Source organism: Perca fluviatilis, chromosome 24 (genome assembly GCF_010015445.1).
Source record: "Perca fluviatilis chromosome 24, GENO_Pfluv_1.0, whole genome shotgun sequence".
Classification (NCBI taxonomy): Eukaryota; Metazoa; Chordata; class Actinopteri; order Perciformes; family Percidae; genus Perca; species Perca fluviatilis.
This window is the reverse complement of record NC_053135.1, coordinates 17,830,880-17,852,396: the sequence shown is the minus strand read 5'-3', so window position 1 is coordinate 17,852,396 and position 21,517 is coordinate 17,830,880. Positions and strand designations below refer to the sequence as shown.

Genomic DNA, 21,517 nt, shown 5'->3' with positions numbered 1-21,517 from the left:
AGGCAGGCCGGGCGGCGAGGCAGCTACACAGGCAGCACCGGCGCTGAACTCCGACACACAGTCGGACAAAATTTGCAATTAGCCATCCATTTTCATAAAGCGGCCCATATTTGAGGTTTACATAGTTGATTTCTCGCATAAAAAAGTTTCAGAAGTGAATTTTGTAATTGTTATTACTGTCTTCTTTTCCCATTAAAGTGCCCATATTATGAAAAAATCACTTTTTCTGGTATTTGGGGTGTTCTTTTGTGTCTCTGGTGCTTCCACACACATACAAACTTTGAAAAAAATCCATCCATGCTGTTTTGAGTGAGATGTTGACACGTCTTTTTTGGATTCGACTCTAGACGTCACAATCCGAAATGAGCGCTGGGCGCCGCAACCGTTAGCTCGTAGCGTTAGCATTAGCATGCTAACGCTAAGGCTAACACTAGCATGGTACCTTGTTCTCAATAGCAAAGCACTGCTACAACACACAAGTTCACCATAATCTACAAAAGAACTACTTACATGTGCGCCCTCATTTAGAAGTCTCCCAGCTAATCCTGCCTTGTAACTGACTGAAGTTGGAGAAACAGCCTTTCTTTTACTTCTATGGAGCTAGCTAGCTGACATGCTCTACATCTGAGCTACTGAGCATGTGCGAGTGCAATCAAAGATAGTACAGAAGAAGAAGAAGAAAAGAGGTCTCACTCTGTAGCTAAAACAGAAACCAGGTGAAAAGAGGATCTACAGCAGTGAGAGAGAGCTGTGCAGTACAACAAAAATATGGTGTTTTTTGAAAATTAAACCATATAAACCTATTCTGGTACAACCTTAAAATACAATTATGAACCTGAAAATGAGTATAATATGGGCGATTTAAGTTTGACTTAACGTTATTTTAGACTGAATCTATGTGTCAGCTAGCGGTTAGCTGAATTAGCTGTTAGCTAAACTAACTAAAACGTTTTAGCCATCTATGATTGTTTGATTGCTAATGTTAGCTCAAAATGCCATTCAAGTGGCATTTGTTGTGTTTGATTGCTAACTTGTAGCTAGCAGTCATTTTAAATACGTTTTAGCTATCTATGATTGTTTGATTGCTAACGTTAGCTCAAAACGCCGTTAGCATCTAGTAGGCTACTTGATTGCTAACGTTAGCTCAAAACGCCGTTAGCATCTAGGAGGCTACTTGATTGCTAACATTAGCTCAAAACGCCGTTAGCATCTTAGCTAGCAGTCATTTCAAAACATTTTAGCTAGCTAGTGCCCTAAATATAGGGCACTAGTTTTAGCTATCTGTGATTGTTTGATTGCTAACGTTAGCTCAAAACCATAGACAGTATATTGTAGGCTACTTGTCACAAAGTGACGCAAGCGCAGCTCACATCTGCACTCGACTCACATCGGGTAGTGACCGTAGTGACAGCGGGGTTAAACGTTTAACTCCGCCCACATTGAGGTCTGCGGGTCTGCAGTCAGGGGCTTCTCGTTTTTGGGAGGTTGATGTCAACTTCCCGTTTTCAGTGGCAGTTTCAAAATATGAGATTTTCATAGTTAAGGGGTGTCAATGGGATTTTGAGCTTCTATGTATGTCCTATTTGCCCACCGAACTGTCGTTATTCAACTATGACAGGGTAAAATCGGTTTTGCATTCTATCACCCCTTTAAGCTTAAGTTATTTATTTATTTATTATCTGCTCTAGCTTGTCTAACGTTTTAGACACAGGTATGGTGATAATAACAGTATAGAATATGTGAAATTTCTTTTATTGTACCCTGATATTTATTTATTTTAAATTGTTTATTTATTTATTATTCATTTAGCCAAATCTAATATTGTAGTAAAAGTATAATACTCCCCTCTGGGATGTAGTAATGAATAAAATAAAAACCTTTAAAAAGTTGTGTGCTGCAGGTGTCTGGTGTAATGGCGCACCCTGGTGGACATCAGCAGGATCCTGTCTACAAGAGATTAAGTTATTGTTTTTAATGACATGAACAAGAATTAGTCCAATACCGACACTTCTGAGCTCCCGTATCAATGAAAAGTGTACATTTTCACAACTTAGCAATCATCAAATTTACCAGCTTTAAGGGACTGGAAGACATTTACTAATTTGTTGAGGAGTCATTTTGTACAAAATTGGGTGTAGTACTCTCTATAAAATAAATACATGAACATTGTTTCTATTATTTTAACGTTAAGCTGCAGACGCAACGCCCAGACGGCCGACCCTCGGCAGAAAAGGCAGTTGGACTGATCAGTCTCCCCGAGTTGGTCCAAAAAGTGCCTCGGAACACACTGAAGCGACGAGACGTAATCCGTCTCCATAACAGCAGGCGGCGCTAATCTGTATTGTCGCCTAAAAATGAAAACTGGCACCTGATTGGACGAACGGGTCACGTGGGTCTGGCTTCTTCTTGCTGAATCTGTCTTCATTTCAGATCGACAAATGTCAGTTTGAAAGATTTTCGTCAGGTTTTGAGAGACTCTAGTCACACTCATCCCGCTCCCCGTTTCCTGGTTAGCTCTCCACCAATCAGATGGGTCATTTGAGTCCGACTGCCGGCAGTGCCCGCCCCGCAGATTCTACATGTCAAATCAGCCTTAATGAAGGCCGATGGCCCCTCGGACGGACGACGGCATGGAACACACTGAACAGACTCGAGTCACCGACCTCGCCAGACTGTCCGACGGCCGATTATCGTCTTGGTGTGTCAGCGCCTTTAGACCCAGCGACAAAGGGTGGGCAGACCACTACCGTTAGACCCAGCGACAAAGGGTGGGCAGACCACTAACGTTAGACCCAGCGACAACGGGTGGGCAGACCGCTAACGTTAGACCCAGCGACAACGTGTGGGCAGACTGCTAACGTTAGACCCAGCGACAACGTTTGGGCAGACCGCTAACGTTAGACCCAGCGACAAAGGGTAGGCAGACCGCTAACATTAGACCCAGCGACAACGGTGGGCAGACCGCTAACGTTAGACCCAGCGACAACGGGTAGGCAGACCGCTAACGTTAGACCCAGCGACAACGTGTGGGCAGACCGCTAACGTTAGACCCAGCGACAAAGGGTAGGCAGACCGCTAACATTAGACCCAGCGACAAGGTGTGGGCAGACCGCTAACGTTAGACCCAGCGACAAAGGGTAGGCAGACCGCTAACATTAGACCCAGCGACAACGTGTGGGCAGACCGCTAACGTTACACCCAGCGACAACGGGTAGGCAGACCGCTAACGTTAGACCCAGCGACAACGGGTAGGCAGACCGCTAACGTTAGACCCTGCAACAACGTGTGGGCAGACCGCTAACGTTAGACCCAGCGACAAAGGGTAGGCAGACCGCTAACGTTAGACCCAGCGACAAAGGGTAGGCAGACCGCTAACGCTAGATCCAATGACAACGGGTGGGCAGACCGCTAACGTTAGACCCAGCGACAACTTCTCACTTACAATTTGGTCGACATAAAGCCCTAAAAAAAGTTTCCTCAGCCATCAAAGAAAAAAAGCACAAACACACCGGAAAAAGCGACAAAAAAAGACCCAAAAAAGCGGCAAAAATGTATGCCAAAAAATGTGGAAAACTAGCCAGGCCAAAATGTTACTGTGAACCTTAAATGACACGCGGGCCGGATCACAATGAGATCATACGCATCACGGATTTCAAATCAGCAAGCTTTCCATCTGAACAGGTCCCACAGCTGAATGTGAAATGAAACTGAAAACACACTCACACACATAGTCACACCCGGGGACAACCACTAGAGGGCGATGTCCACTCATTCATGCTACCATGTTGTCTCTGGATTGAAATTCATTCACTGGGAACAACCCCTTGAGATGAGCCATCTATGTTTTCAAGGGGGTCCCCAACAATAAGTACCAAACGGGTCCAATAACCAGACAAACAAGGACAGAGACAGACAGAGAGACAGAGACAGATGGAGAGACAGACAGACAGAAGCAGAGACAGACAAAGAGACAGAAACAAAGACAGACAAAGAGACAGAGACAGGGACAAACAGAAAGAGACAGACAGACAGAAGCAGAGACAAACAGAGAGACAGAGACAGACAAAGAGACAGAGACAGGGACAAACAGACAGAGACAGACAGAGAGACAGAAACCGAGACAGAGACAGACAGAGAAACAGAGACACAGAGACAGACAGACAGAGAGACAGAGATAGACAGAGACAGACAGAAACAGAGACAGACAGAGAAACAGAGACACAGAGACAGACAGACAGACAGAGAGACAGAGATAGACAGAGAGACAGAGAAAGACAGAGACATACAGAGAGACAGAGATAGACAGAGAGACAGAGATAGACAGAGACAGACAGAGACAGATAGAGAGAGACAGAGACAAACAGACAGAGAGACAGACAAACATAGACGGACAGAGTGTATAGGGAGAGAGAGAGAGAGAGACACACACACACACACACACACACGCACACACACACACACAACTTAACATTAATCTGGTTTACCATATTCATAGGTTAAATACATGGGGAAGTGATAGTATCAGTGATAACAGTCCAGTTAGGACATTGTTCTATACATGTACAGATGTATAGTGGAGAGATGAAAGGGATCGAATGTTGACGGGAAAATTATTCCAATCAGATATAGCTCTAAATATGAATGCTTTTTTTTAGCTTATACACTAAGACTGCAGGAACCGGAAAACGAGAATTATGAAGAGTGTCTCAGCTGCTAAGTGGAAGAGAAAGGAACCATCAGCTGCTTTAAACAGAGGGGATGATTGAAATGAATTTTTAAACACTGGAAAAAAAGAAATGGCAGCCAATGTGTTTTTTTTCTTTTGCAAAATGTGATGAATCCCATCTTGGCATGAATTACAATCCCCTTTCTATAAATCGGAGATTGGCATCCGAGGCGTGATCCAGACAAATTCACTTCTCTGAAAACTGAAAAATCTCAAAGTAGTGACAGACAGATGTGTGGGGGGGTCGGGCTGCTTTTAGTTTATTTGCGTCACCTCCCAGCATCCTCCGGGAGAGTCCCGATGGAGAGGGGGGAGCCGCCCTCTCCCGATTACAGAGGTGAGCCGTGTAATTTAACGCGCTAATGACACGCTGCATCACACGGCTGGCATTAAAGTTACACATCAGACGCCATGTCACTCTGCAGCTGCTTTTTGGCCATTTCTTCAACTCTCCTTTTTTTACTTTTTTTACTTACTCGTCTTCACACTTTAGATTTTCATCTCAGATCTTTGAATTGGGTTTTTTTGGGTACGTTTTGTGCGTTTGTTTTCATGCCTGAATATGAGATATAGCAGAAAATAAAGCCACGCATGTCTGCCATGGCTTCACACTGGCCCGCTAATTTCACTGAATGAAAAATACGATTCCTCTTAAAAAAGGGACGATTCATCCTGTCTGTCACGGTCCGATTAGCCTCAGCATCTGCGAAATCCCACGTGAATTCCTTTATACCTGTGTGTGTGTGTGTGTGTGTGTGTGTGTGCCACATATGATATAATTGGCTATGACAGCAGCAGAGAGAATCAGAGCTTCACTGACACCTACACACAGAAAACACATCTGAGCCGATTTCTCTCATTTCAACGTCGATTAGGGTGTACGGTCTTGGCGACCAATGTTGGTGAGAGTTAAGGCCTCTTTACAGTCGGCGTTCCCGACCTGTCGCACGACAACGTGACGTCAAAATGACGTAGATCTCGCTGGCGCGCCAGGATTTTAAGTTGAGCCAGAAAGCGATCAAAGTCGAAAAGATGGAACAGCAGGTAATTTTCAGTGTAGATTCCTGTCTGAGAGAAGCTCGGAGACTTGGCTGCACGGGAGAAGTTTGCTGATAAATCCGCGCAACGCAACGAGGCCGCAGGTGACGTCTATTCTCTGGTTCCGTGAGCGCAAACTTAATATCGAGAGAAGTAAACGAACGAGTCAAGACGGAGGCTACATTCACGTCGCTAACGTTTTGGTTGTTAAGCGGAGCTGTGAGCCAAAAGCGATCACCGTGCACACACGTGTTTTTAGCTCCAGTAGAAGAACTAATCTCTGTTTAATCTAACACGCCCAAACCGCATATCTCATCATCAACATTCTGGTATACTGGGCATAGACAGGAGGCAGCGTGGAGACTCCGCCCGCTGCTGGTAGTTGCCATGGTAACGTTAGCAGCTTTAGTCTCAGAGAACGAGACGTCGTGACTGCTAAGACCCAATCAGGAGTCTCCATTGGCGGCCGTTGAGACTGCAGACACAAAACCGCAGATTACCAACCAAAGTGTTGGTAATCCAAATGTCTCCGGTTTAGGGGCTCGGAAACGCCAGAGCAGGGGGAATGAGAGGGGGGAAACGCCAGAGCAGGGGGAATGAGGGAGGGAAACGTAGCAGAAGATATTCTTTTTTAAACCAAAACGCAGCAATGGAAATGTAGCTTCAGCAGGTGGAGGCTGTGAGAAAGAGAGATGGGGAAGGTATTTTAAAGACGTCGACCCACGCTCAAGCGGCTGATCTTCAACGCCGAGGGGCTGCTGAATCGGAGGAAGTCGTAAACTGAACGGAGAATACGAAGGCCAGACAACAAAGGTTTTGTGCCGTCAACAAAGATCACACGACTGGATGGATTTCAAAGCACGTCGGCATTTGCGGTTTTGTTCTTGGGCGTTCAAAGCTTCCGGCGAGCAGGGGAATGTGACAGCAGCTACTCCCGTTTTTGGACGGCGAGGATCCGAGCGTGAGGGGGGATTATCAACCCCCGGAGAATCCACAGATACAAACACGAAATCCTGTTTACGGCCTCCCACGCGTGAGGACAGACAAGAAAGGTAAAGAAACACAGGAACAGATGAAAGCTCCATACGCTCTTGTCAGCAGTTTTTTGGAAAGGAGACAGAAGAAGGATGGCATTTGGATATTTGCATTGGAGATAAACGGGCTTTTGACAGGCCTGGGTTTGCAGCACATTTTGGGGGAAGAAAGGGTTTAAAACAAGTCTTAAGTCAGGTTTTCTCTCCACAAAATCATCACAAAAGAGAATACCAGAGAATGGGGGTTGGCAAGGCTGTAGGTAATACCAACAACTCAATTACTTCACCAGATGCTGAGGTCTAAGGCTTTCAGAACTCTCAATCTACAACTCTTTCAAAATTACATTACAAAAATTACATTACAGGTCTTATCAGTTCAAAAAATACATGTGAATGTCACGGGGCAAATGAGTCTTCAACTGCATGATGTGCAATTTCCAAAACGGCTGCTCATATTTTTTTTTTTTATCAAACAAACAGGAGGAAATAGTTGGATTTGTTGGGGACTATTTTCAGTGGCGGATTACTCTCGCATTGCCAGCTCTCTCTCCACAGCGCCGTGGAGTAAGGTTACTGGCTGCACCACAGATGCATTCTGGGAGAGGAGGGAAAAAAACCCCGCCCTGGTTGCGTCCGAAATCCCACACTAACGTGCTATTTAGTAGCTAAAACAGTATGTGAGATCTTTCAGCGTGTCCGAAACCAATAGCACCAAACCAATAGTACGTGAGTTGCAAAATATTACAGTATGCAATCCTGGACACTACGCCAGCATAAGTATCCCACAATGCAAAGCGGTGGTAACGGCAACGCTCATAACAGCCAAACAGACAGAAACTAAGGAGCTCTGTAACGTCCATAACACTCTCGTTTGCATTTTGAAATAACTGTTGGTCTAGTTATTCACCTCTTTCAGTACTTTAAGAGTTATCGGGCGATGCCCGCTAGAGCGGAGGCCGGCAGGCGTTACCATGGTTATGGGTCTCCAAGTCAAACCGGCATGGAGGCTCTGAGGAAGTGACGTTGAAAATTACAGCTCAGTGCGTCCGAAAAGATACACACTCTACTGTTATTTACACAAAAGTATGTTGAATGACAGTGTACATGTTGAGTCTGTAGTGCAGAGGGCTTTGTATGTGAATGCACCATGAAGACCCAATCAAAGCATATTTATTTGCATTTACAGAGACTTGATTGAAGCGGTGATGTTTTGTCTATAAGCCCAGCGAGTTCTCTCCAGATATATTCAGATAAATCAGTGCACATGGCCACTCTTTTGCTTCCAGACCGTTTAATCCCACAGGAGACATAAAACCAAACTTATTTCAGGAACCCAAAGCACATGGTACAATTACACCCAACCGAGTCGAAAAACATTTCCCTCATCACCCTTTGACACGGCAGTGGCTTCGAGTCGAACAAAAACCATAATAATAAGATGTGAGAGAGACAGTCGAGATGTAAACACAATGACTGCAAAAATTAATCTGTAAAATAGCAGAAAAAGTCATGTGTGTAGCTACAGTATATATATATATATTTATGTTAGTCCTAAATAAAAATAATTATTCTCAGTTGGTGAACTTCCGAAAACGTTGGGGAAAAAAATTAAAAAATGTCATAAAAAGCACCAAAACACTGGGAAAAGCGCCAACAAGTTTGGAATCAGCAACAAACGTCAATGAAAGTGTCACAAAGGTTGAATAAAAAGTGACAAAAACGTTGGAATAAACGCTGAATATCCAAAAATAGAAAAAAACGGCAGAAAAAGTGTGACAAAAAGCAAATACAACATTGGAAAAACTCCCAAAATGTTGACAAAAGGCAACGAAAAAGGCAATGAAAAAGGCAATGAAAAAGGCGACAAAAAGGCGATAAAAAGGCAGCGAAAAAGGCGACAAAAAGGCAGCGACAAAAAGGCAGCGACAAAAAGGCAGGGAAAAAGCGACAAAAAGGTGACAAAAGGCAGCGACAAAGGCAGCGACAAAGGCAGCGACAAAGGCAGTGAAAAAGGCAGTGAGAAAGGCGACAAAAGGCAGCGAAAAAGGCGACAAAAAGGAAGCCAAAAAGTCCCTAATCAGCAACAAACGTCAAAGTGTCACAAAGGTCGGAAAAAAGCGACAAAAACGTTGGAATAAACGCCAAAATGTTGACAAAAGGCAACGAAAAAGGTGACAAAGGGCAGCTAAAAAGGTGACAAAAAGGCAGCGACAAAAAGGCAGCGACAAAAAGGCAGCAAAAAAAAAAGCCAAAAAGTCCCTAATCAGCAACAAACATCAATGAAAGTGTGACAAAGGTCGGAAAAAATCAACACAAACATTGGAAAAACTCCCAAAATGTTGAAGAAAGCGACAACGCGGAGTGCTGTAATCTCCCAAAACCGACGTGCGTGGCCGACAAAAGTTGTCGGAACACATACTACACAAATCGAAATGTCAAAAACGACACGGATTTTTGGCCTTTCACACTACTCGCTCTTAATCCAATAGTTGAAAAAAATTTGCTGACCACCACGACAAAAAAAAAAAAAACGAGATAAACTTGTCCGTGTACACGAATCAATAGAGTAAATAACGTGACCATTTCACGAAAAACTCGACGAAAATGTGGGAAAAAGAGACGGCAACAATAGGTCGAAAAAAAGAAGCGACAAAAAACTAATTCCAAAATGTGACAGCTTTCACTGTAACCCCCAAAACCAACCTCCGTGGCCGCCAAAAAGTTGTCGGAGCACAAATTATGCAATTTGAAATGTGTAAAAACAAACAAAAATACCCCTGCAAATCACTTTCTATGGACGATTTCTGTGAAAATATACAGACATGTATCACTGTAACAAATTACCGTAAAAATACGAGATATTTGTTACAGTGTACAAATGTTAACCCAGATATTTCTTAGAGTGTAGCTGGTTATTTTACAGGCCGAGAAGCCGCCTCGAGTCACATTTTTTAAAGGATTTTGCCGATAGTCAACAAGCCAAACGTTGCCGTTGTAGCGAGTTTCGGCACGTCGCTGAAGTGGCTCGTGCGATATGAAGAATTGACTCTATATATATATATATATATATATATATTGGGAGTAATAAAGAAGATCATCTGAATAGGAACTCACAACAATGCACACCGTGTAACTACCACCTAGCTCCGAGAGCTGCTGGGAATTCCCCGCCCTGATTAAAAGCTTCGGAAACCCAAAATACGAGCCAGGCGACACACAAGTTCAATTACAAAGAGTTTAATCCCAAAAATACTTTTTTTTTCTTTCACTTTCCCATTTTGGCACGTAACACATTGTTTGGTCTGGCTGTATCTTGGCTGTAACACTAGAACTGTATAATTGACATTGTCTGAAGTCGTGGCTGTCATGCAATGTTGAACACAGCTTCGCTGATGACTGCAGAAAAGAAGAAGAAGAAAAAAAAGGATGCCACGTTCACGTCGGAAACGTTATTTAGTTATTTTGTCTGCCCACCCTGTGGTTATTACGTATATGTATTATATGTGGGGATTTTTGTAGCATTCCAAGATATTTAATGATGGCCAAATTCAACTCAGAACACAGCTCTACTTAAAGAAAAAGGAGGAACATGCTACAGTTTATCATTCAACATCCATCAGTTTGGTTATTTTGTTGCCATCGAGCTGCGGCAACATCTCCTCGTTTTCTTTTTTTCCGTTTTGACGTGAACGCAGCATTAGACAACAGTCCGTGTGAGACATTCAACAGTCCTTGTCAGTTAAGACAGAAATGCTAATTTCGGCGACTTTCTCGTGAACCATTCTGCACGCAGTCAACCATCTGGGTGGAACGTTGTGTTGAAGGGCAAGTTCAGATGTTTTGAAGTGGATAACACCAACGTGTTCTCGTGAACGGGTCTGTACAATATGGTGAGAAAATCTACGCACGCCACTACGTATTGGTATCCTACGGAACTAGGCAAACCAGTTAAAGGGATACGCCACCGTTTGTTGAAATAGGGCTTATCACGGTCTCCCCTAGCTGTAGATAGGTGGGCCAACGCATTTTTTGTGCATGTATCGTTTTAGTCCGGTGCAACACTGGCAGTGCCGCCGCTAGTTAGCTTAGCGTAGTGAATGGAATCCTATGTTGCCGGTTAGCATGGTGTGAGTGAAAGTGAGCCAACAAAAGACAAAAAAACAACCTAATTACTTGCACTGAGACAAAAAATGCGTTGGCCCACCTATCTACAGCGAGGGTAGACAGTGATAAGAACTATTTCAACAAACGGTGGCGTATTTCAGGAAAAAAGATGGTTGGATTTGGATTAAACACTCCCAAGGAACACGCAATTTCCCCGGAAAGCAAACTCCGCTCCGCGGCATGAAAGTCCCGTGTTTTATGACCCACCCATCCTCCGTGACTTTTTGACGCGATGGGAGTGAGGGACGTACGTTTACCTGATATGCGGCGCTAGTACGGGACACTTAAGAAAGCTGGTGGGTGGGGTACGAAATGTACGTTTTCAGTGACAAGCGGGACAAGTACGGTTTAGCCTAAGTTGCCGGTACTCCTGCCTGCTTCTCCAAACTGGGGGTCGTGCCGACCGTCGTCTACTGTAGCTAACACACCGACTATGCACTCTTAAGAAAAGAAAAAGTAAAGTAACAGAAAACATTCAGGCAGCTTATTACCGACTTTGTCCCAAAAACAGAACATTTTCTGTTATTTAAAATTCTGTTATGCTCAGTTAGTAAACTTCTGAAATGAAATCTATTCTTTATTTAATTTTTTTACACCTTTGAACACTTGTTGCTTTTGACACTCGCTAATCCAAGTGCTGGTTAATAATTTACGCTAATGGCTTTGTGAATAGCTACATTAACTACGCTAATCACTACGTTAGTTGTCGGAGCACAGATAGAGGCTCCATGATACAACTTGAAATGTAAATAATAGGGATGTGCAAAAAAATCGATTCCCATTAAAATCGCGATTCGCGCTCTACCGATTCAAAATCGATTCATAGAATTCCAAAAATCAATTCATGTTTTTTAATAAAAAAAAGAAATTTAAAATTTGTTATGTAATTGTAAAATAATGTATTGTAATTGTACGTCTACTTCAATCGCATGGGAAAAGTAACTACATTTACATACTGTGAATCGTTTTTTAAAAATCAATATCAAATCGTGACATTTTCTGAATCGTGCACCCCTAGTAAATAAGTTTAAATACAACTGTGAGCCACATTTTTGTAACTCAGACACCCACACTTCAAAACATCTGATCTTCGAACCTAACCCTAACCCCTATCCCTACATAGCCAGGGTTAGGGAGTGAATTAGTACTTGGGGACTAATTTGATTAGAAAATGTCCCCCACACAGCATGTTTTGGTTCATCATTGAACTAGAGGAAAAACTTTGTGATTAAACATCATCATCATTTTTTTCCAGGAGCAGCAGAACAGGTTCCAGCCCGTTGGTTTGTTTCACTAAACATCATGGTTACAGGAAGACACTTTGCTCCTCGTCACCGCCAGCAGGCCGACACCACGTGGGATGCACTCGCAACGCTTTCTCAACAACTCTGAGGAACAGCTGATACCAAAACTATTGATTTTAGGACCGTTTTATTTTCAACCTGCACCCTATTCCCCTATGTTTTTGTGTCTAAGTGACTGATGGGAACAACAATCTTTGACGTTGGTCCAGTATTAAGAGAGATCGCTGCAGTCTGCAGTCAGCGAAACAAGCTACAATGGAAGTTAATAGGGCAATCGTGCATTTTCAATTTACGTCCACAAAAGTGCTTGTTTGGGCGCTGACAGGCTCAGATTATTATTCTAAGTGTCTGACAATATTATGAAAAGCATTTCTAAGGAGGTCGACCTTTCTGTTAAAGAGTAAGATCCTTTTTTTTTTTTTTTTAACATAAAAACAACCGGGAAATTGCGTTCGCTAAAGCCACCAGACTCCATGTAAATAAACAGTCATTTTAGCATCGTAAAATACACTTCATTCAATGTCGACAGAAACAAAATAAAAGTATAAAAAAGCTGTTTTGGGTCGTCTTTCCACTTTTCCAACCACCACAACTCTAGTTTTGGTTGAAATAAACACATAGTTTACAGATTTACATGTGAAAATACGTCTATACACTCTAAAAGTATTGTTTATTTAAATGGAGTCTGGTGGGTTTAGCGCTAGCGACCTCTGTAGGGATCCTTACCATAATGTTGTCAGACACTTAGAATAATAATCTGAGCCTGTCAGCGGCAAACCAAGCACTTTTAGTGGAGAAAATTGACGATGCACATTTGCCCCGTAGGGTTACATTGCAGCCTGGTCTGTGGCTGCCGTTTACAGCGTTCACGCTAAATACTGGACCAGTGTCAAAGATTGTTGTTCCTAATAGAAAAATAGGGTCCACGTTGAAAAAAAAAAAAACACGTAAATCTGTATCCTTTAAATGAAACAGATTTGTCCCCAGACGAGTCTTGGGCCCAAACTAAATAGTTGGAGATCTCAACCCCTCCGCCCCCTCCGATGTTGAACCCAAAGTCGCGCCCTTGCATGTGGCCCTAATCCTCTTCCGTAATAAAGAGTATCGATGCTACACATAAATGCATCAACTGCTAAATAATGGAGCTTATTATGGTCTTATTAAGTTCACCTGTGAGCCCCCTTTTTTTATCCCCCATGAACAGTCTGCTTTGTTGAGCCACAGTGCTACAAAAGCTGGATTCTGAAAAAAAATGAAATAATTCCTATCGTGTTGAGACTTCAGGGACCTTATTAGTCAACTGAACTATTTAGGCTGAGCACCCTCTAAATCCTCAACAAAAGAGTCCCGGCCTCATCACCACCAATCAATTTCAGGTTTACATTTTCTCCTCAGAGTGGCAGGGAGGGTTGTACGGAAGACGATTAGGGCCAAGTGTGGAAAATGTGTTTGAGTTCAAAGTCCAAATTCTGACTTTTGAGGGTTTTTTTTTGTTTCAAAGCAAAAACACAACAACAACTCATAATTCTGAGGAAAAAGTCAGAATTACTTTTAAAAAAACAACTTAAAAACCTCAGAATTATGAAAAAAAACAAACTAAACATTCTGAGAAAAAATAGTTTTTTTCAGTAAACATTTGAATTCTGATTTTCTCAAGTCAGAATTCAAATGTTTACTTTAAAAAAACTAACAAAAAACCTCATAAAAAACTTTTTTTTTAACTTTGTTCATTTTTAAAGTAAAAAAAGTAGATTCTGACTTTTTTTCTCAGAATTATGAGGGTTTTTTATTTTTAAGTAAAAAAACAACAACTCAAAAATCGGATAAAAAAAGTCAGAATATAAAAAACCCTCTAAATTCTGACTGATTTTCTTTTCAGAATTCAGAAGTCGTCTTTTTTTTTTAAACTTAAAAAATTTGTCCTAATCGTCTTCCATAGAGTTGTAAATAACAAACCACAGAAGGATGGAAGAGATGGAGGGCTTTGACCTCGCAGGGGAATCATCTTTGGTGTAACACCGTCCCACAGCATCCGTGCGTGATCCGTCCACAGTTACACAACAGTCTCACATCTGTGCACGGCACTCTGCCGATAGATCCATACACTTTATAAAACATCTCCGCTATAACATAACATCCTATTAATATTCCTACGTCAGGGACTCCCTCACACAGAGACAGTCTGTCTGTAAAGAGGGCTGAAACTGCTGAACAAGGCAAAGTTTCAATACATTTTCCCAGATATTTAAGATTGTTATGATCGTTTTTGTGAGTTTATGTCATTCATATTCATACTATATCATTATTTAGTTGTTCTCTGCCATTTAAAATGTTTGCTTTGCCTGCATTATGACACCTAATGAGTTGAGTGACAATATTGATCTATTTTTTTTTTTAGCTCATGTACAGATCACTATAAATATATTTCTGTCATATATGGAGACTTGCAATGTTTCAGTGATGATCAATAATGATAGTTATGCTTTGATGTTGTTTTATCTGCTATATATATATATATATATATATATATATATATATATATATATATATATATATATATATATATATATATATATATATATATATATATATATATATACACACACAGTGGTGGAATGTAACTAAGTACATTTAATCCAGTACTGTGCTTCAGTCCAAATGTTGAGGTACTTGTACTTTACTTGAGTCTTTTTTTTTCATGCCACTTTCTACTTCTACTCTGCTACATTTCAGAGAGAAATATTGGACTTTTTACTCCACTTCACATTCATCTGTTAAAGCTTTAGTTACTAGTTACTTTACACATTAAGATTCCTGCACACAAAACACATGTAGTTTATAAAATCTGATGTTTGATTCTAAAGTAAACTAGCCAACAATATAACGGCCTACAAGTCCAGCTGAGATGATGAGACCATTAAACACACAACTGGTTGGGTCCTTTACTCTTTCTACAATGGGAGGAGAGCTCTCCATTTTCCTGATGATCTAGGTTACTTACAGAGTTTTACTGAAGTAACATTTTTAATGCAGGACCTTTACTTGTAACAGAGTATTTATTTATTTTATATTTAAAGTAGCCTAAAGGGTCTTAATACTTCTTCCACCACTGTAATATATATATATATATATATGTATATATATATATATATATATATATATATATATATATATATATATATATATATATATATATATATATATATATATATATATATATAGGCTGGGCCAATCACTGCAAAGTTCTAGATATTTCTAAAAAGAAAAAAAAAAAAAAGAAAATCTGCCATCACTGCCTCTTCTTCTTCTGCTTCAGCGACTTCCTCCTCTTCACTATCATCTCGTACAGCTTGTCCATGCCCTCGTGCAGCCCCTCTCCGATGATGGCGCACGCGGGCTGGACGTGGTACGGCGTGGACGGGCTCAGCTCGGCCAGGGCCAGCTGCCGCTCGATCTCCGCGACGTCCAGCGCCCGCGGCAGGTCCTGCTTGTTGGCCACGACGAGCAGCGGCGTGCCCTGGTTCTCCGAGAAGCGCGTGATCTTGTGCAGCTCGGCGCGGGCCTCCTCCAGCCTCTCGGCGTCCACGGAGTCCACCACGTACACGATGCCGTCCGTGCAGCGGCTGTATGGCTTCCACAGGGGCCGCAGCTTCTCCTGGCCGCCGACGTCCCAGAAGTGGCAGCTGATGCCGCGCGACGCCCCCGCGCCGCCCAGCCGGATCCGCTCCGTGTTGAAGCCGATGGTGGGCACCGTGTTGACGAACTCGTTGAATTTCAGGCGGTACAGCACGGTGGTTTTGCCCGCGGAGTCCAAGCCGAGCATGACTATGTGCAAGGACTGGAAGGCGCCCAGGTTGGAGAAGCTGTTCCCCATGTCGCAGCCCCCGGGCTGGGATGGGATGGGATGGAAAGACTGACCCGCGCCGCTCCCGCGTTTAGCGACTGCGGAGTGTGCCGCGGCGGCGGCGGCACTCCGGCAGCGAGACAAGCCGCAGCATCCCTGGACTCACTCCAAACAGCAGCGACGGCAGTCCGCAAAACCAGTCAAATCATCACACGAACGCACAGTTTTTAATTTTTTACCGCGCGCACCGCTTTCCAAACGTCATATCACGTTTCCGCATCTGCGTGTGTCTACGAACGCGTGCAGTGCAGCAGCTGTCTTCACGTAGTGACACCAACACGCACAAGTGATGGTGTGTGTGTGTGAGTGACGCGTGGACCAGCCTCTTTAATGTTGCCGTGAAAAGATGCGTCAAGCTGAATTAGAAAAATATAAAAAACACACGACTTCCGGTTAAGCAATATGGGCGCCTCAAAAATAAAAGCCTCGCCTTTTTCGGATGGGGAATATTGTACTTTTTACTCCACTACATTCATCTAACCGCTTAAGTTACTAGTTACTTTTCACATTAAGGTTTCTGCACACAAACCACATGCAGTATATAAAATCGGAACTCCCGTAATGCATAAAGGTCGAAGGAGGTTTTATTTTGTATTTGTGTTCTGGCTTCGTTGTTTCCTCTGCGCACTGAGCTGCCCTCCGCTGCTGGAACTCTGACACCTCATGGTGGAATGTGACAACTGCGTTCAAGGGGGTTCAAAAGTGTGTGTGTGTGTGTGTGTGTGTGTGTGTGTGTGTGTGTGTGTGTGTGTGTGTGTGTGTGTGTGTGTGTGTGTGTGTGTGTGTGTGTGTGTGTGGACTATGGGGTAACGTAACATTTCACTCCTTGGGTTTGAGAGTAAACCATGCATTTTCTGTTTGGGTTGCAGAGGTATCAGCTACAGAATGCAGGAAATTAAGTATTTGACATTCAAAGATCTCAGGGACTTTAACTTGTAACAGAGTATTTTCACAGTGTGGTATTAGTACTTTTACTGAAGTAGAGGATCGGAATACCTGTTCCAGCGCCGAGGTACAGTATAGTACAGGATGTAGGATCAAGCTGTTGATTATTGAACTTTAAACCTTGTGGTGTCTTCCATTAACTTGTTTTCCCTTTCCCGGGTCAAAACTAACTTTTGTTTTTGGCGACATTTTTTTGCCATTTTTTGCCATGATTTTGTCACTTTTTCCAACGCTTTCTTTTATTCATGGTCAGTAAACCTAATTTGAAATTAAATTATACCTCATTTTTTAGTTAAAAAAAAGGCAGAAATTATGAATTATTTGGACTAATAGTTAAGATCAGAGGATGTTGAGTGAATCACAGACTGGAGACATTTTTTTCAAATGCTATGAAATTGAATAAAACACCCAAAATTCAATGCAAGTAATCATGAATTTTACCTGCGAAGAACATTGCATGGCTTCCATACAACGTGCATGCATCCACGTTATTTCTTTGGACAATTTAGTTGTAAGAAACCCATATTTCTGATATAAAAAAAACTTAGAAAATGGGTCAAAAGCAGAAGGAAAAGAAATGGTAATCATGATCTAATAACCCTAAATGATACATTAGTTGTAGCACATCAGCTAAAAACATGCATAACAGTACAAGCATGTTGTGAGAAATAACATCTATAACATATTCAAAGTCCTGAAAGATCCATGTGGTGGAAAGTATTGAAAAATACTAAAATTGTGTGGCCGGGTTGGCTCAGTGGGTAGAGCAGGTGCACATATACTGAGAGGTTTAGGATTTGACGCAGAGGTCTAGGGTTCGAATCTGACCTGTGACGATTTCCTGCATGTCTTCCCCCTCTCTCACCCAGCTGTCCTGTCAAAATAAAGGCGGAAAAGCCCAAAAAATAATCTTTAAAAAATGAAATTGGTGATGCTACAATATCTTAACTAATATACAGTCCACCATGAAACTTCCCTAGCTGATTATGTACATAAAGACAATATGTTTTTATGCTACAAGTTTCCTGAAACTTTATGTTTAATTATTCAAATTAGGCATTATGTGATTGAATATGTGGCACGGTCCTTTATAACTGTCTGCCGCTAGATGGCAGCAACATGTTGCATAACGGGATGAGAATTTAAACATTACACCTGCTCTGGAAGAAGTATTCAGGTCCTTTACTTCAGTAAAAGTACTAATACTACATACACAAAAACACAAGTAAAAGTCCTGCATTGAAAATGTTACTTCAGTAAAAGTATGTATCATCAGGAAAATGTAGTTAAAGTATTAAAAGTAAAGAGCTCTCCTCCCATTGTAGAAAGAGTAAAGGACCCAACCAGTTGAGTGTTTAATGGTCTAATCATCTCAGCTGGACTTGTAGCCGTTATATTGTCGGCTAGTTTACTTTAGAATCAAACATCAGATTTTATAAACTACATGTGTTTTGAGTGCAGGAATCAAGTGTGTAAAGTAACTAGTAACTAAAGCTGGAACAGATGAATGTAGTGGAGTAACTAAAGTAACTAGTAACTAAAGCTGTAACAGATGAATGTAGTGGAGTAAAAAGTACAATATTTCTCTCTGATATGTAGCGGAGTAGAAGTAGAAAGCGGCACGAAAAGGAAAGTACAAGTACAAGTACCTCAACGTTTGGACTTTAGTACAGTACTGGAGTAAATGTACTTAGTTACATTCTACACAAAAAAGTTTCATCAATGAGCCCACCTCATCATAGGTGTCCCATTGGGTGCATTTGGGTAATATGAACAGCTTGTTGTAGCTCAGAAAGTGTCTAGTCTCACATTGCATCAAAGCATAACTATCATTATTGATCATCACTGAAACATTGCAAGTCTCCATATATGACAGAAATATATTTACAGTGATGATTGTCACATAATGAACAACTAAATAATGATATAGTATGAATATGAGTATGAGTATGAATGACATAAACTCACAAAAACAATCATTAAATGTACTTAGTTGCATTCCACTGCTGCTAAACACGAGATTTTGAGAATGCAACAACCATAGATATAAAACAAACGTAGCAACACGATTTTTCTCAACCCTCCTGTTGGCCTCGGGTCAAATTTGACCCATTTTCTAAAAGTTTCTATATCCGAAATGTGGGTTTTTATCAACCAAAATGTCCCAAAAAAAAATATAACGTGGATGGTTTCCCTACCACACGAGTAAAGTAAATGATCAGTTCACTACTTTCTTTGAATTTGGGTGTTTTATTCAATTTTATAGCATTTGAAAATGAAAAGCTGATAAAAGAACGTTGAAAAAAAGTGACAAAAATGACATATAAAGCTTACAAAAACTTGGAAAAAGCGCAGAAAAAAACCAACAACAAAAACGTCAAAAAAAGGGCAGAAGAAAAGTGACAAAAATATCGGAAAAAAAATAAAAATAAAACTTGGAAAAAAGACCTTACCACAGGTCTGTCCATCCTGGGGGAGGAATCCCTCCTCTGTTGCTCTGAAGTTTTTCCTTTCCCAAACCTGGGTGCCACAGCCACATACTTCACTGTACTGTATAAAGCCCTCGAATGGCTGTGAAATCACATTAACGCGACTTGAACACACACACACACACACACACACACAGGTGTTTTTTCCACTTCCTGTAGCTGCTCACACTTCCCGCTCAGGATCATGTAGGCGTGGCCAGAGACCAGGCTTGATCTGATTGGCAGCTCCGCTGACTCTCCTGTGACGTTTAGGCTACTGCCTACTGTAACTGTACATACACACCGCCGCCGACTTGAGCAGCAAAAGAAGCTCTGGCCGCAATGTCGAGGACGCTTGTCCAAAAGTCCGGGGAAGCTTTTTGACGCTTTGGCCGCTCTGACGTGACGCGTTCTTCGATCGTGTTCAACACACGATTGAAGAAAAAGCACAAGCTGCTACTGCACGGCCAACACACTGACACTAGAATCCTTTTATAAATTACATATATAATGACAGAATGTGTATTGTTTGTTGGTAGCAGCGGTGTCTGTTAGCAGTTAGCTCGCTCGTTAGCCGCTGACCCGCAGCTGCAGGACTTCACCAAAGAACTTCTAATATACCAAGAAGTTCCACTCCCTCGTTACTTCCGGGTTCTGAACTGGTTGCAGTTCCACCAGAGTTCCATATAGGGGGCGCTCACAGGCCAGTGCAGAATGAATGGAGCTCTATGGAGCTATACCCCTCAAAACCCACTTTTCTCAGGATATAATTTTTTGTCTAGTAATTTGAATGTTGCATTCGAAAGGGGAGGCTAAAAAAATACACACTGCTGTAAAGTCACTTTTTTGTTCTAAAAAGCCTTTTAAAATGTCAATGACGTCATACACATATACGGCCAGAGATACTGCTTTACGGCAAGCTCTGAGTCGCTTCCTTTGTTCTCTCGAGGCATCGACAACACAGCTAACAGGTAAGGCTCTCCCTGTTAATACAGATGCTAGAAAAAGGTTTGCTGATGTTTTAAAGACCACACCGAAATATTCACTCTGATATTCAGGCTCTGCTTCGGATGCCGTCAAGCGGGATCTCCGATCGTAATCAGACCTTCATTGACCAATCAGCATTCATTAGCAGAATGCTAGCGTGTTATGCGCAACAACGAGTCACCCTGTAAGAAATCAAAAGGACATAAGTACTCATTCATTCAACTTTCGAGCTATAACCATACCTGTCAAGTATCCCGTTTTGGCCGGAAAGTCCCGTATTTTACCCTTCTTTCCCGCCGTCCTCCCGTATTAGTATTTTCCCGTAAATCTCCCGTATTTTAACCTGCGTTATTAAAAAATAATAATACCCCGGGCCCGAGCGGAGCAAAAAAAAACAACAAAAAAAACATTCCCAATCTGAGCTCTGTCACTAGCCTCGCGATAATTGCCACCTGCAGTAGCCTACTACAGGTACTGTAGGTGGCAGTTGTCGCGAGGTTAATGTGTGAGGTCAGATGATGAGTGACAATGCAGGGGGAAAAAAAGAAGAAAAAAACAGAGACGGATGATGGACGCTACGACAGAGACGGTGCGCTGCCAAAACTTCTGAAGGCTTTACTATGCATTCCCCATAGCAATGCACGTTGAGAAAGGGTGTTTAGCATGGTACGAAAGATTGTTCCAGAGAATAGGATGACGTTAGACAACAGAACTGTCTGCGCTCTACTCTCATGTAAAATGAACCACTCTGGCCCAGCCCACAAATATACTCCTTCCTAAACAGTCTTAAAGAATGCAAAGTCTGCAACAAATTTGTACAATAACTCACTAAAAGAGTAAAGAAAAGTTATGTGGAATGAAAAGAAAAACGTAAAAGAAAAGCAATATGAAATGAAAAGAATGTGTGGAATGAAAATAAAATGTAAAGACAAGCAATGTTATAAATT

At 41.9% G+C, this 21,517-nt stretch overlaps 1 protein-coding gene across 1 annotated transcript; it reads right to left on the bottom strand.

Annotated features, from left to right (window-relative positions):
* Window positions 1-15,494: 15,494 nt before the first annotated feature.
* On the bottom strand, window positions 15,495-16,503 carry LOC120554264 (ADP-ribosylation factor-like protein 4C). Its single transcript, XM_039793052.1, has one exon. The coding sequence runs from the start codon at window positions 16,138-16,140 to the stop codon at window positions 15,556-15,558; it is 585 nt and encodes a 194-aa protein (XP_039648986.1). The 5' UTR covers window positions 16,141-16,503; the 3' UTR covers window positions 15,495-15,555.
* Window positions 16,504-21,517: the final 5,014 nt, after the last annotated feature.

Excerpts from the sequence above, each read along its gene's own strand:
- LOC120554264 (XM_039793052.1), bottom strand. The coding sequence starts at position 16,140 with ATGGGGAACAGCTTCTCCAACCTGGGCGCCTTCCAGTCCTTGCACATA.